This window comes from Lutra lutra, chromosome 11, assembly GCF_902655055.1.
Source record: "Lutra lutra chromosome 11, mLutLut1.2, whole genome shotgun sequence".
Classification (NCBI taxonomy): Eukaryota; Metazoa; Chordata; class Mammalia; order Carnivora; family Mustelidae; genus Lutra; species Lutra lutra.
The window spans coordinates 86,774,895-86,790,497 of NC_062288.1; the positions used below are offsets into that span (position 1 = coordinate 86,774,895).

The following is a 15,603-nucleotide window of genomic DNA, read 5'->3' on the forward strand; positions in this document are numbered from 1 at the left end:
CTTTCAGACGCACGTTAAATTAAAGAATATAATGAGGTTTAAGCAGCTGGGGTACAGGATAGTATTTGATTTGCAAGATCACCCAAAGCTGTACTGTCATACCAAAGTTGACCAATTATAATTAAAAAAAAAAAAAAAAAATTTACATGCACAAGGACAGATATTTGCTTGATCTGCTGGCTCAGGGCCAAGTATTTAATTTGCTTCTCCAAAGCCATTAATCTTTAAAAGTATGATTCTGGGAAATTCATGCCACTAGCCTAAAAGCCCACTGACAATGAAGTGTGCATCACGTCATCTTGTCCAGTAAAAGTTTATCCAACAGAAGCTAAGATAACATCTACAGGTGTTCCCTCTTTGCTTCTGACAGTCACCTGCATGGTCACTCCATCTGCTAAGGCCAGCCTGGACCTCACCAATAAGTCATAACCACCTCTGTACACACCTGAGAGAGAAAAGCAAGGAAAACTAGGTTAGAACTCAAAACAAGCTCTGAATAATGAAATACGTCATGCTCTGCCTGCATTTCCTTTCTATTATTTTAGTTTAGCTTTTCTAGAGATCTGTGTTTATGGTGAGAACTGAATCCTGTGTACAAAATGTTAGTCTTTTGTATTCTCATGATACCAGGCACATAGAAGGTATTCAGTAGTACTGGTCTGGAGTACTCAGAGGCGGGAAATGGTGGCATTGGTATGTGGGAGTGATTCAAGGGTCTCAGGCCAAACTCACCTCTTCCAGGAACAGCCTAAGGATAGCCTGCGAATAACTGAGCAGCTAAAACAAACTATTCACACTGACAGGGCTGTAAATTACAACCCCTGTGACGCCTGTGCACACCCGTTCCTATTTTGCAACCATACAAAGGGGGAATCTGATGGAAGTTTCTTACCTGCCAGATAGAGGGAATGGGAATTCTTGTTCTCAGGTACTTTGTCCGACCTCTCACACGGCTGCATGCCCAGAAATGTGATGATGTTGTTGACAGCTTCTGTGTTGAGGGGACAGATGCAACAGTATCAGGAAAGTTCAGCCTAGGGGTCTGCCTCTGTCCCAGCAGCTGCTGAGGAGGGAAGCCGCCAGACTAGAACCCGGCTGACTCAGTTAGATGATGAAGACAGGATCCTGGCCTTTTTAGCAAAAATGGTTTATGAAATATTTAAAGAAAAGAGATAACTCTGGAATCATAAATACTTCCATTAGGTTTCATCCTGCAATACACAGATGGCAAAACTGTTCTCACCTTCGAGAGTTTTGGTAGAACTGAGGGCGAAGGTCTCCTCTTTCTCAAAGGTGTCTCCCACCTCTTCCCAGGCGGCAGCAAAATTAGGCTTCAGTACTTTCTGAATGTGGTCAGACACAGCCACTTCGAGATCTTCCAGCTGGTGTTAACAAGCAGAGCTCAGTAAAGGAAAGTCCTTCGGGACACCGCGAGGACAGACGGGGAGATCAGAACGGTTTTATCATTTGACATTCGCTCCTTTGCAGGAGCCTAGGAAAAACTTGACCCCCCAAGTAGTTTAAGTTCTGGGGTCTAGATGAATCTAACGATGTAGGCCTTAGCAAAGGAAAGCAGAAAACAGGACACCTGGCGAGAGCTATATTCAGATCAACGCGCGTAACCCTGGGGTATAAAGTGGTCTTGCCGCCATACCTAACCTTCGTGTTCAAGGCCACGCTGGTCTTCTGAACGTCACCTTCTCTAACAGCCTGATCCCTGTTAAACTTTTCCCTATATTCTGTGAAGGCTTCTCAGTCCATGATGTGGCTACGTTAGAAGTAAACTAAACGCTGCTAAACAAAACCAGAAAAAACCCAGTACTTGAAATAAAACTCATTGATTTCCATGAAAATCACGTAATTGTTTCATCTCTTAATTATCCCCATTATAAAGACATCAGAGCGTGAGTTCTGTTTTACTCAATCATTAAGTGGTACATCCCAGTTCTCTTTGGCATGACACACTCCTCTTAGAGAGGAGGCTCTGTCCAGGTCCTCCTCAGCTGTGGTTGGTGGGAGAACACCAAAGCCCCCTCCGTGCATGTCCCATGTCGCCAGCAGCATGTTCCCTGCAGGCAGCAGCCACTCGGTGGAGCAAGGGTGTCAGAGGCAGTGTCTGGGGCGGGGGGGCGGGGGGACTCACCACATACTCATCATCATAGCCCTCCTCGGCCGGAACCCCGGTGTCAGGGTCACATTCCCGGACTGTGAACTTCATGGTGCAGCTAAAGGTGGCTGTAACTGGGCGAGAAAGAGCAGGCAAGCCTGGGTCAGGGCCAGTGCGGGCACAAAGCCTCCCTCGAGAGTGCAGCGTCCCGGCTGCCCATGGCGGGCGCAGCCTTGCCTCCTAGGGTAGTAGCTCCCAGAGCAGCCTACAGGCTGGCCAGCGAGGCAGCCGCACAAAATGATTGTAAAACCCATCCCCCACCATGGGTTAGAATGGCACAGAAAAGACAACATGGGCAACACTGTTTCCATATTTGCATAAAGCAAGAGCCCAGGAGAGACCTTTGGGGGCTTTCTGCCATGCCTATCGAGTCTGCGTATTGAAAAATGTAAGAACCATTCCTTTTAGGAGCTGACAAAGGAAAAAGAAAAACACACAGGTCATTAAATTAACACTAAGTACGTCAAGAATCTCAGTATCAATATTTTATCTTTAGACTGTGGACTGACAGTGGGTCCACAGGCCAGGCCACCAGAATGACTGTGCTGTATGTCAGCTTTCAACCTGCAGTGAGAAGGTCAGTAGTGAGGTTCTGGCATTGGTAGAGTCCGTGTCTTAGAATGGAAAAACAAGTGAGCCTTATTGTTTGGGGATGAATGGTAGAATAAGAAAGAAATGGAGATCGGGGATATATTTTTGGAAAGGGAATTCTTCGTGAAGAAGAAATTTTCTGAACGGATGGAAGGAAGGCATTTATTAAGTCTGGATGTTTTAGAAAAGGCATTTAGGGTCAGGTACAAAACATACTAGACACTGGGGAGTAAGAGAGTTATCTGGGGAATAGGAAGGACAGGAAAGAACAGATTCCGATGTAAAGACCATATATGACATGCTGGGTAGTGGGACTTCCATCTGCTCAGTCTCAAGTTTAAGCTCCCTCCTCCCTCCCTCCCTCCCTCCCTCCCTCCCTCCCTCCCTCCTTCCAGTCAAGTATGTGGTAAATGTCAGTACGTGTTGACATCAGACATGTACACATTAGATCTAATGTGTCAGATCCTTGGGTAAAAAGATGACTGAGACATGACTTCTGTCTCAGCAGACTGTCTAGGAGTTAAATAGGTGTGTGTGTGTGTGTGTATGTGTGTGAGGGAGAGAGAGAGAGAGAAAGAGGGGGAGATATCTGCCTGTACTTGTGACACTACAACTCCATGCCATAGATTCTATAAGTTGTAATAGAGGGCAGTGAGGGAGTACAGGATTAACAGCTGGGGGAAATCGACATATTTGAAGGAATGTAACAGCTTAACAGGATCTCAAAGGATTCAAAAGAGATTCGGCAAGCAGTGGAAGGTACACACAAAAAAGGGAAAGCCACCAGAAGGGCCATGGGGTAAGTGGAAATGAGAAGAGACGCTAAGGCATAGGCGCTGAAGCGAATTTGTGCTGAAGCGAATTTGTTTAGGAACAAATTTGAATACCTTGTATTTCAAATGAAGGAGACCAGGTATTTTCCAACAGGCCCTGGTTTGCTGAGGCAGTCAAGAGATTGGAATATTAGAAATCACTAAAGCCACCCGTGGGAATCATATACAGAACAGGTATGAGTTTGGAGAGCAAACGAATTTAAAAGAATACCTTGAAAACGGATGACGGTAGTGGGTTGTGCCATGTAGGACAGAATGTACCTGTTAAGACTAGAGAATCTTATTTCAGTGCAGGGGGTTGGTCAAAGAATGATCGTGGTTAAATGAGTGTAGGGTTTTCTGCAGGAAAGAAAGGGAAGAAGGAAGAAAGAAGTGGAAATTAACCGACCTAAAATGGGTCAGTTGAAGTATTTAGACAAAGGAGATAACAGGATTATGGCAGGGACAAAGGTCATGATCAAGTAAGAATGAGGAGCAGGACAGACCTTGGGTAATGCAAGAGTATCTGAATCCCAGTTTGGTTCTGAATAAGCAGGGAGGCTACAGGCAAATGGGCAAGAGGAATAGGAGACAACTGGGAACAGGGATAGACCATAACCTGGGGCAAACTGGTTGAATTTTAGGTATAAGTAAGGACCTAAGACACTTAACGTGTAAGTAAGTGACACAGAAACAGATTAAGGAAGCAAACAGAAATAGTATTAGAATGTTTCTGAAACATTTGTGACAAATTTTTTTTTTTTTTTAAAGATTTTATTTATTCATTTGACAGAGAGAGATCACAAGTAGGCAGAGAGGCAGGCAGAGAGAGAGGAAGAAGCAGGCTTCTGAGCAGAGAGCCCGATGCGGGGCTCGATCCCAGGACCCTGAGATCATGACCTGAGCCGAAGGCAGCGGCTTAACCCGCTGAGCCACCCAGGCGCCCCATTTGTGACAAATTTTTAAGTAAATGGTTTGGCTGATAGGAGGAGAGGTTACAGGGCATCTAAGGTGAACTCCAGCAAAACCATTGGTACCAATCTATTGATGTTGCCAGAAAGGATGGCTAACACTGGGTGATGAGCGAGGGGGTGAGGGGGCCCTTTTGAGCGAGGGGGTGAGGGGGCCCTTTCATGGCAAGAGAACAATATTGAATCCATTGCCGTAACAAAGATGAGAACTTCATGAATGAAGCCAGGCAAACAACCAGAGGGAGTAAGGGCAGAATGCCCTGGAGAGCTACATTAAAATTCCTCTCAGAAAAGAGGCTTGTCTTAAGAGGACTGACTGAAATGAGAGGTAGCTACTGAGCAGACCTGTGTGAAAGAACACAAATTAGAGAAAAGACAGACATTGGAAACGAAGTCAGGAGAGAGACGTGGGGGTCAGGCCGGGCGCAGGACACGCAGCAGGAATTGCCAGGTGTCAGCCACTGGAGGGGAGACTGATTAAATAAGACGTGCGGCTATGAGAACATTCCAGAAAACTTTGTTGAAATAATTTAAAGGCTATGGCCAGTGGGGCCGAAATTAGAAAGGGGTAGAACGGCTAGATGTAAAACGCCAACTACAGCGGTCCCTGCAGGTCCGGACTGCACCGAACAGGAACGGCTGCCGTACACAGCATGTGGGAAGACTGACGCGACTCGAGGAGTGAGTGCCAAACCCGAGGAGCAAATACCCACCAGGAAAGAGTGCTGAATCCCCGGGAATGTTCTGCACATGGCTGGAGGGCTGCTGAAAGAGAAGGTTTTCTCTAGGACAAATGTAGGGGAAAAGGAGGAAAGGTACAGAAAAAGCAGCATTAAGTTGCCCTCAGATGGGAAGGAGTCACTAAGGAATGACGTAACGGCGGCCAGGGTGGGACATCATTCCTGGGCCATAAGTCGTGATGCAGTATGAAGGAGAGACTGGAAGCAGAGAAAAGGAAACAACAGTAGTGGAAGACCCACAAGGCAGAACAGGTGAGGGATGAAGAAGGTCTAGGATGGGGCATCCTGTGAGAGCTTGAAACAGGTCACTGGTTACATTTTGGGTGTTGTGTGTAGAAGTATTAAAAAGTGTGAGGAGCAAGGACTTCAGTCAGAGGCAGGAGTGGACCAGCTCTTGGGGCCCCCATTTGGAGGGGAATTGGGAGTTGAAGGACTTGGGTGATAGGGAAGTTAATGAAAAGCTATCGCTGGTGACTTTTTAGAGATCCCGGTCTTGACTTAGTATTGTGCACGGAGGCGGTCTGTCCGGAGAAGAGCTTACTGTGCCATGGGGAATGGCTGAAGAGGATGAGGGAGCACATCTGAAGAGAAGTGTCTGGCACCCATGCCTTCTGTCAAAGAGGGGGCAAGTAAAGGAGGGCTGGGTGAGGTGTCACATCTTCGTGAAGTGCCGTTAAAGTTGGTTGCTCTTTGAAGCTACCTGCCATGTGAGGCTTGACTAAAAGTGACAGTTCCTGGGCAGACCTGTATGAAAATAGCATGGAGGAGAAGAGAGAGAAGCTGGAGGCCAGAAGCCAAGAAGGGAGGGCACTTAAGGTGTGGAGTGAACTAGAATGTGCGAGGAGGGAAGGACACAAACGGTCGGTCAGGACGAGGGCGCTGGGAGGCGGCAGAGCTGACAGTAAGCAGAGAGCTGTGAGCAAAGCTAGATTACAACCAAAGGAGAGTGTGTGTGGAGAGGAAGTGGCTGATAAGAAGTGGTGTCACGAAGGAGTGCCATGTGGGACTCTCCCTCGAAGCCACAGTGTGACCAACAGAGTGAAAGGTTAAAGAGCCTAGGGTGGATGGATGTCAGCCACGGCGAGGGGCAGGAGTCCTGTGAAAGCTGGGGTTGAACGGAGGGGCCAAGTGCACGTGGCAGATCAGGGACGGAACAAGGAAGAGGAACGAGGCAACAGCCAAACCCATGAGAGATGATACCAAGAAGGGAGCCAACCAGACAGGCAGCTCTCTAGGTAACGGAGGTGCTCATTTGGGGTCAACCCGGGCAAAGAGTGGGAGAGCTTGCAGAAGAGGTGGGGGCACCTGAAGATCAGCAGGTTTGGGGAGGAAGGCCATGGTGCCATGCCTGGGGCAAAGACGACGATCACATGAGAAAGGAGAGAGGTGGAGACTGCATCAAGGGAAGGCTGTGGGAAGAGCAGTGGGGAGCAGGGGGAGTGGCAGGGACAGAGAAGGTGAAGAATGGAGTTCCCCAGAATGGGAAATCCCATAAGATCTTGTAATGGGTCTGTCTGGTTGGTTAAATGTTGGGTCTTAAAGCCAAACTAAAAGCAGTATGTAGGACGACAGGAGAACAGGGCCTGAAGAGGTGTAGGCTGTTCTAGTGAGGAGGACTGGAAGGACAAGGATGAAGACGCCCCTGGTACAAAGCAAGGACAGCACGTGGACTCCGGATCGCTGTGTGAGTAGTGTGTCTGCAGCAGAGAGGACAAGTATTAGGTGATGAGTGGCTGGAGGTCGTGGTGGGAACCCAACTTGAGTAGAACTTTATTACTTCTCTGTACAGGTGGTAGATGAAATTATACTGTGTGGAATAAAGACATGTCAGGGCAAGCAACCAAAGGGAGATACAGATAACTGTCACGTGAGCACTACACTGAAGTCATTCTAGAATTTACTGTCAAGCGGAGATGTTTTGCTAGTGGGGAGAGAACCTGGTGGAGAGCTGTTGAGGAGGAGGCCATGCCGCCTGAGGGGCGGGGGGTGGTACTCAAGAGAAGGTGGCTTATTTCTTTAGGGCAGGACAGGTAATAGGAGACAGGAATGGGAGAGCGACATTACAGTTGCCCCCAAATTAAAAGGTCACCTGAAGAATGTCGGGTATTGACCGGAAAGAGAAGGCCCCACACTTGGGCCAGAGGTGCGGGGTGGGGGTGGGGAAGAGGGGTTAAGGTCAAGACGAGCAGTGTGGAGAGAGCAACTCTCAGTAGCTGGCATGGTACTAAGAAAAACCGTGTGCACCATGCAGTCCCCCAGAATGGGGGACCCCGCTGGCAACGAGGAAGGGCCTCACCGGCCTAATACGTTGGACATGAGGCCACACTGTAGGGACTCGTGCATGTACTGGGAGAGAAAGAAAGGCCTGCAAAATAATGAAAGTCGGAAATAGACTCGGTCTTGATGGCTTGGTGGGAAATTTTTAATGAAGGGACTGGCTGAGGGGAATGTTTAGAGCAGTGCTTCCTAACACGCGTGCTTCAGCCCCGCCTGAGCCGCTGAGTCTCTGTCTTAACGAGCTGCAGTTTGAGAACCACTGCTCTAGAGGAAGGCAGATGAAGAGCCATTCCGATGAGTCTTGCTAGCAGCCTGTCATGTGAGCACCCGCTGACAGAGAAGCAACTGGGGAGACTGTACAAAAGGACAGGGGATACGGAGGGAAGGGAGGCTAGAATAGGGCAAGGGGCCCCGTGACTCATGCTAGGGCAGGGAGCTGGCAGGAGAGTAACCGGGCAAGGGGAAGGTCACCGAAGAGGGCTGGAGTGAGGGACACTGGGATGTGCAGGGTAGGGACACTGTGGAGTGGTTTTACGTTAACCCAGTCATGACCACTGAAGAAAGAAAGGGGGGGGTGTGTGGTTACAAACAGGTGAGGAAGGGGAGCTGTTCAGGAGGCCCTGCGGAAGAGGAGGGGGAGAGCGGCCACAGTGGATGGACCTGTACTCCAGTCCACAGTCTGAAGAGTGAGGGCAAATCGGAGGTGTTCATTTATCCAGAAGGGAGTCTGAATCTGTGGGAGTGGTAAGTGCGTACGCAGTCTCTGGATGGAGGAAGGGTGCTGAATAGATGGTGGTTTTTATGAGGCAAAAATCAAGAAAAAGGAGCAAAACAGCACAGTTAAAACTGCCATCAGATGAGAAGATAAACCACTGACTACTGACATGGAAATGGTCCCTGACGCTAACCGGAAGTATATGGCACCACACGCGGGCCAAAGGTCATGATGGAAAAGGAAGGAGACTGGTTAGTTGCTCTCTCAGGGAAGGGCTTGTCTAAAAAACAGACACTTGGTTTTGAGTGAGGGAGTGGGGACCCGAGGGGAGGGAACCTCCAAAGGTCATCACTCGCCACTCTGAAAGGTTAAGATGCACAGGGGATACTGGAAAGAATGTACTTTAACAGGATGTTAAAGACGCTCGGGAATTAAGGAGACATGCTAGGATTTGCAGAAAGTGAGAGAAGCAACCGAGGAGACTTGCATGAACGAAGAGCAAGAGACGGAGGCTGGGAACAACAAGGAGAGGGGATGTGTGGGTCATGCAAGGCTGCAGAACGTACAGGTAGAAAAATAAATACGGAAGGGCATTAGAGAGGGCCAAATGGGAACCTGAGGAAATGGGAGTTGGACATTTGTCAGATTTGTATATTAACAAGGAGAGAGAGTGAGGTAAGAAGGTGGTGGAGTCGGACTTGGGAGTTTGAGGTTTTGCTCTCCAGGATGCTTTGCTGGAAAGATCCCGAAAGTAGCATGTCTGCTCAATATAGCGAAAGGTCAAATAGGCTGAGAGGCATGGACATAAAAGGCAAACCGGTAGCAGGAATCCTATGGATGTTTATGCTGAACTGAGAGGAAGAGAGGATGCGGTGACGAATGTAGGACACCAGGGAGATGGCAGTGGGTTGAGCAGTGAGCACCCAACATCTATGTCCCAAAGAGCCAGTGGAAATCTGGAAGAAGGAGATGGAAGTAGGCGGTAGCTAGAAGGAGAGACACAGAAGCTTGGGCAGCATGTTTCTCTGGGGTAAAATACAGTACAAGGAGGAGAGGAATGGAAGAGCAAAGTGAAGATTCCTGCAGATGTGAAGGGAGGGTGTGAGAAGCAGCCAATTCTTGAAGGCTTTGGGCTAGGCACATACTCAGCCCAGGGTTGGGATGGAATAAGAAGCGGGAGAGGGTTTGTGAGCAGAGAAAAGGACCACTGTATGAGTTAGTAAATGGAGTGGCAAAAATGCAGACCAGGTTTGAGGGACTTTTTTTTAAGATGAATTCTAAAAAGATGTTGCTAGCAATCTTAGAATACATCAGGATTGACCAGTCAGGGAGTGTGGGTGAATGGTTTATAGACAAGATTGTATTTCTTGAGTGGTTAGAAATCACAAGGGACATAAAGCTTAGGTGCGTACCGTACCCATTGTTAGGGTACACTGCAGGGCGGTGATACACGTGATGTGAGGTGTCGTGTAGTCAGTATTGGTGATGTGACAGCTGGAGGGGTAGTTAAGATATGTGGAGCATAACAAAATACAAAAGAAGAAAGAAGTTAAGTAATGGGCGCATTCATGAATTTGAGCAGTTTCTCAGTAGTCAGAGTGACAAGAAGGCAAATAAGATTGGATTAAAGAAACCCAGAATGGAGAAATCTGTCAGGTCTTAGAAGAGGTCTAATTGGTTAAAATATTTGGTGTTAAAGGCTGCAATGAATGGTGTATATAATAAGTTAAAGGCCTGCATATGGACAGAAGTCAGAAAGCAGACTAACTCTTGAAGTCTTGATGGGAAAAGTTTTTTTAAAGAATATGTGTGTGGTGTGTATATATATATATATATGTATATATATATGTGTGTGTGTGTGTATGTGTATATGTGTGTATGTGTGTGTGTCTATACACACATACATGTATTTAAAATCCTCAAGGATAGCATTACATGTTATTGAAGGAGATAAATATTTATTAAAATGATAAATATAGAAGTATCAAATTACATAGTGAGGGAGAGGAAAGTGATTCTGAAGTGGTACAGAGGAAATCTTAATTATATGTTTAATGTTTTATTTCTCTTAAAAAACCACAAATACAACTTAGGATATAAAGAAGTGGGGTGGTAGGTGTGTGGATTTGGGAGGGATGGAATAATTTTCATGGAAAGACCTGACTGATATGAATAGTTAGGGGGCAAACTCAGGATGAATCTTGATGCAAAGCCATCGATGGCGACCTGTTTGTCCAACGGGAGAGCGCGGCAGGAGGGGTCCGGTGAGAGCATGATCTGTATTCGGTAAGCAGCAGGTGGGTATCTTTAAGGGAGAATACCTCAAGAGAAAAATAACGGATCCCTCACTATAATCAGAGATGGAAGCTGAAAATGTGACAGATGTTAATATGCTATGATGGAGTAAATAATCATAGGAAACCAAGAAGTTGTTGAAGTATGGGTGTTAAAATTTGCTCAGAAATTAAGGTATCACGTCAGAACTGGCTGGAAGTGCGAGAAACTACTGAGACATGTATTTAAAAAGAGAGAGAAGGAAGAAGTAGAGAACTGAGGCGGAAATCTGAGAAGAGGGAGCGTGAGATCTAGGCTCGGTGCAGAGCAGGAAGTCTTGTGGAATGGCAAACAAGGAAGGGCAGGAAAGGCCAGCACGGGGAGTGCGCAGACAGAGTCAGAATTGGAAGTTCAGTGTAGAGTCGCATGTTAATTCAGATTATCAGATTATCAGGAAAGAGGTCAGGATGTGGCTTACATAAGAACTGGAATATGATGTGTTGCTGCCAGAAGGCTTTGTGGGAAAAAGATGGGAAGCCATCGGTGTAGTCAATAGAACGAGAAGCTAGAGAGAGATTAAATGGGATGGACTTAAAATGGGCCACAGTGGGGAGCTTCGGGCAGTCCAGGCTGCATGGAAGGTGCAAACAGACTCCGTGTAGGAAATAAGGAAGATCCAAGAAGGCTGAATCATGAATTCAGCCTGTGCTGAATATCAAAACTGTAGAGGAGGTGATTAGGTTCCCTGGAATGATCCAGCTGAAAGGAGGAGGAATGATGGAGGAAACGTAGGGCGTTTGCAGCAGCAGGAGAAAGGGAAAATGGAGAAAGGGAACAGAAGAGCAATGTTCAGGCTGCCTGCAAATGGAACACTGTTATTTGGAAAGTCCTACTGATGGGAGAAATGGCTGTTGCTGCCTACATGCGCCAAAGGTCATGACCGAACACAAAGGAAAAAAGGATGGCAAGTGAGCGCAGAGGCATGGTAGGAATTAAGAGAGCACCTGAAGAAAGGGCACAGCAGCAAGACACAACAGGTGTGAATGAAAGAAACAGAGCAGCCGTCCCATCTTAGAACTGGGTCTGGAATGGGAGAGGCTCCAGGGCCTGAAGAACAGCAGGAGTTGGGTGGGCTGGCTCCTGAAGTCTCCGTTTATTTATGACTCAGTGATTGCTTCCTAGGAAAGGTTAGGAGGAGATGGACTAAGAAAAACCCCGATAAGCCATTGGTGGAAACCTTAAAAACATCCCCACTGACTTTTTAGGAGGCATGGATTGAATACTTGTTCTGTAGAACAAATGAATGCTTATGGTGGGGGCTCACAGTGAATGCTTAAGATCTGGTAGGGCAGATACTCAAAAGAAATTATGGAAGACTCGCCTGGGAGTGATGTTAAATTTGCTGACAAGTTAAGGAATTGTGTAAGGACTGGCTGAAAACGGGAGAAGCAACTGAAAAGATGTGTGTAAAACAAGAGGAAAGAGGAAGGGAGAGAAGATGCTGGTTAGAGGGGAGGTATGACTTAGGCTGGGTTTGGGATGCGCAGGGTTCAAAATGGCAAATACCACATAGACCAGAATGAGGGACGCAGGTGTCATCTACCAGATAACTACACACATTATCAAAGTACTTGTTACCATGAAGTTTTTACCTCTATATCCCCATGTGCTTGCAAAACCACAGTAAGTCAGCATTATTTTTTGCACACAAGGGTGTTCAGACTAGTATGTGTTTGCTGGGGTTGAAGCTCTTCTGCCAATAGGCTTGCTTCCTATGCTCAAAGTTTTTCAATGTGTTGTGCGTTGTTTCCATCACTTTCCCTACAAAATGCGTGGAACAACTCAAGCAATTCGCCAGTTGGTAAGTAAATGTTCCAAAGAGTTTCTTTTTTATATATTTTACTTAAAAAATGTACCTGACTTTGATATTTATCTTGAAAGCCTTTCATTATTCCTCGCAGCGTAAAAGGAGAATAGCATTTACGGACGGTCTTTTATCTTAACATGGGAGCACTGTATACTGCACACAAACACGTACACTAAGGAATGAATTATATGTTAAGTAATTATGTAGTTGTCCTTTAAAATGGTTTACACTATAAGAAATACTTGAAAGTTCTTGTAATAATATTTTTGTGATGGTTGAGAAAATAGGTTGGATTTTTTTTTTAAAGGGAGATATGAAGGGCTTTTTCAAATTTAAAATAGAGCAATGTAAGCATTTACTAACAAAAATTGTTACTCAGCATACTTTAAGCCAAGGATAATGAAAATTGCTTATACTTATAAAGCAGGTAAGTCAGGAAGAGAACTATGTGGTAATGCAGTTCTCAAAAGAAGAGAGAGAGGAGTAAAATGAGCTGTTATGTTTGCGTAACAAAAGTGTGGCTGATAAAGAGAAGGGTTAGGGACGGGTCCCATGAAATGGGCTTAAAAGGAGGAAAGTGGCAGGAATCCTACCAAGGAATAAATAGAAGCCAAAGCCATTTAGCAAAATCTGCAGGAAAGAAGAAATAGGGAACCAGATAAAGCAGTGGATGCAGAATACAAAGAGGAGCCAAACAGGGAGTTACTAGTGAGTGGAAGAGAATGATACATGCTCAGTATATGAGTGGTTAATAAAAGATAAGATTGGGGAGGGGCACCAAGAAAGTGGGTGGAAAAGCAAAACGTACCTTCAAGTGGGGAAGGTCCTGTGCGGAAGGACATACTGAGGCAAGGTTTGGCGCTGTAACGGTAGCTAATAGAACGAGGAAGAACACAGATGATGGAAACTAAGTAAACAAGCACTGGATGAAGTAGCCCTTGTTTCAGAGTAACTCGAGCAAATATAAGGGGAAGATCTTCCAGAAAGGAGATGCAGAAGCATGAGGGCAGTGGAAGTAGTGCATGCGTCAAGGAAGCGGATACACGATTACAGGTGGGCGGAAGGTACGGAAGAGCGTGAAGGCAGGATGGAAAGTAGTCAGAAGGCGTCTACAGGCATTAGAGTGGCGTGTGTGCAAAAGGCAAAGGGGAAAAGAGAGATCGAGTTGCGTGTTTAATCCGGTTCCAAACAAAGGAGGAGAAAGAGGTTAAGAAATGGGTCAAAAGGGACTCAGAGGACATAGGGGAAAGGGTGTCATGGAAGGGCACTGAAAAGTACACATCCATACCTAGAAAGGGCATTGAACGTGATGAGAAGAACGGTACTGGGCAGATTATGGGCCAGGGGTGGGAGGGCGGGGAGAGGCAGGGCAGGGAGAGGCAGGCATGGGGGCGCTATGCAGAAATGGGCAGACAGGACTAGAAGAGTCTCCTATTCGCTTTTTCTCAGGGACAAAAGTGTCCTCAGTAATAATGGAAATAAAAGAGGAACAAAAGTTGCATGACTTATTACTATATGCAGAGACCATGAAAAAGTGAGAGTACAGTAAAACTAATGCATGATAGAGAAAACAGTAAAGAGTGACTAAAGGTGGCTGGACAGTGAATCTTGCAAAACTTATCACAGTATGGAAATTAAGGAGCTATGAAGGGTAAATGAAGGAAGAGAAAATGTTCAGTGGGAACAAGAGGGAAATCTGGTGAAGGAGTTTAGAGTGTGTTTATCTTTTTGGAGCTGAGTTCAAGCTAGGCTCCAGTTATCAACAAGATCTAGAAGAGAAAGAAACAAAGAGTCTGGAAAAGAGAGTGGAGTAGAGGTACGAGGGATGAAAGGAAGAGAGTAGAGAACCGCCTGCAAAACAGTAGCCATGGAAAAGAATGAGAACTGCAGCGAGTAGATTTCCAAAGGTCTATCAGAGAAAGGAAACAGTAAGCACTTTGAAAACCAGTAAAATTAAACACTGGAATGAATGAGGCATGGAATAGGATATTAAGTAAAAAGAAAAGAAAAGTCAGACTCAAGAATGACTCTTGATGACGAGGGAAGACAGATCCAAGAAATAAAAAAGTATAACTGTAAAGTAGCATAGGCTTTGGGGCCCATCTGTGTCATAGTGTAAATATGGGGGGGGAACGCGGGGGATCCAAGGGCAGAGAGCTGGCCCGTGTCAGCTGCTGGGGCAGTGCCGGGCCTGGAGGACAAGTGTTCCCAGCCGCTGATGGAAGCAGGAGGCTAGAGGTGCGTGAGGGCGGGGCGCTGCCCAGGGCGTCAGGGCAGCCTTCCATTGCAGTGATTCTCCCCAAGGATGGGGGGGTGGTTTTCACCCGAGGGGGGCTGTGGGCACGGCCCCCAGGGCAGGCCTATCAGTACATCTGAGGGGGAGCAGTGCTCTGCTCAGTGCAAAAGCAAACCCAAAAACACACAAAAGCAAACCCAAAAACACGCCCAGACGGTGATGCTGATAGGCGGTCTTGGGGGTCGTGGGTCCTCGGGTGAGAATCACTGGGTGGAAGGGGCCAAGTGGAAGGCGGGTAGAGAGGGGACACTTGAGCAGGTGAGTCCCCGGGCCAGGGCAGGTGACACGGGAGGCCACAGAATCAGGGCCGTGAGACGTGGGGGAGAAGGAGCCCGGCCCAGGCAGACAGCGAGCAAATGGATGTAGCCGAGAAGGCCTCTGGTTCGATGTGGGGATGGGGGTGGTGGGGTGGTGGAGGGTTGAACAACGGCTGGGGTTTACTGTCAGTGGTCGGGGGTGCAGACCAGCTGAGGACACTGGAAGAGGAAGGCGGAGGGAGATGGCAGTGGCTGGAGCGGGGTCAGCACCGTGCGTCTGAGGCAGAGACGACTGACCTGGGCTGAGCAGCGGGTGCGGGATGGAGAAGGGCGTGCTTGGCAGAGAAGACCCCAAGTCCAGTGGGACGACTCCCACGGGGTGGCTGAAGGAACGTCAGGTGGCTCAGGTCACAGGACAGTCCCTGTGCCGCGTGTGCAGGGGAGACGCCAAGCAGGAGGGGTGCCGAGCCAGGGCCCTGGAGGGGGGACAGGGGAGCCGTCTGCAGGGGTGGGAGAGTGTGGGAGAGTAGAGGTGGTCTACAGGGCGACAAGAGTGACAAAGGACAGGTGATGGGGCCTGGCAGGGAGGGCGGGAGAGGCTGGTGAGAGGATCGGGGAGTGTGCTGTGCCGAGAGG

At 47.4% G+C, this 15,603-nt stretch overlaps 1 protein-coding gene across 2 annotated transcripts in view; it reads right to left on the minus strand.

Annotated features, from left to right (window-relative positions):
- Positions 1–125: 125 nt before the first annotated feature.
- COPG2 (COPI coat complex subunit gamma 2) overlaps positions 126–15,603 on the minus strand; it is a 117,384-nt gene continuing 101,906 nt past the window's right edge. For both annotated transcript variants that reach the window (XM_047695711.1, XM_047695710.1), the window contains 4 exons: positions 2,144–2,241; positions 1,244–1,382; positions 893–991; positions 126–445 (listed from right to left, as the gene is read on the minus strand). In XM_047695711.1, coding sequence (XP_047551667.1) covers positions 315–445; positions 893–991; positions 1,244–1,382; positions 2,144–2,241 — 467 coding nt within the window. In that variant the 3' untranslated portion in view covers positions 126–314. The remainder of the gene's footprint in view (positions 446–892; positions 992–1,243; positions 1,383–2,143; positions 2,242–15,603) is intronic.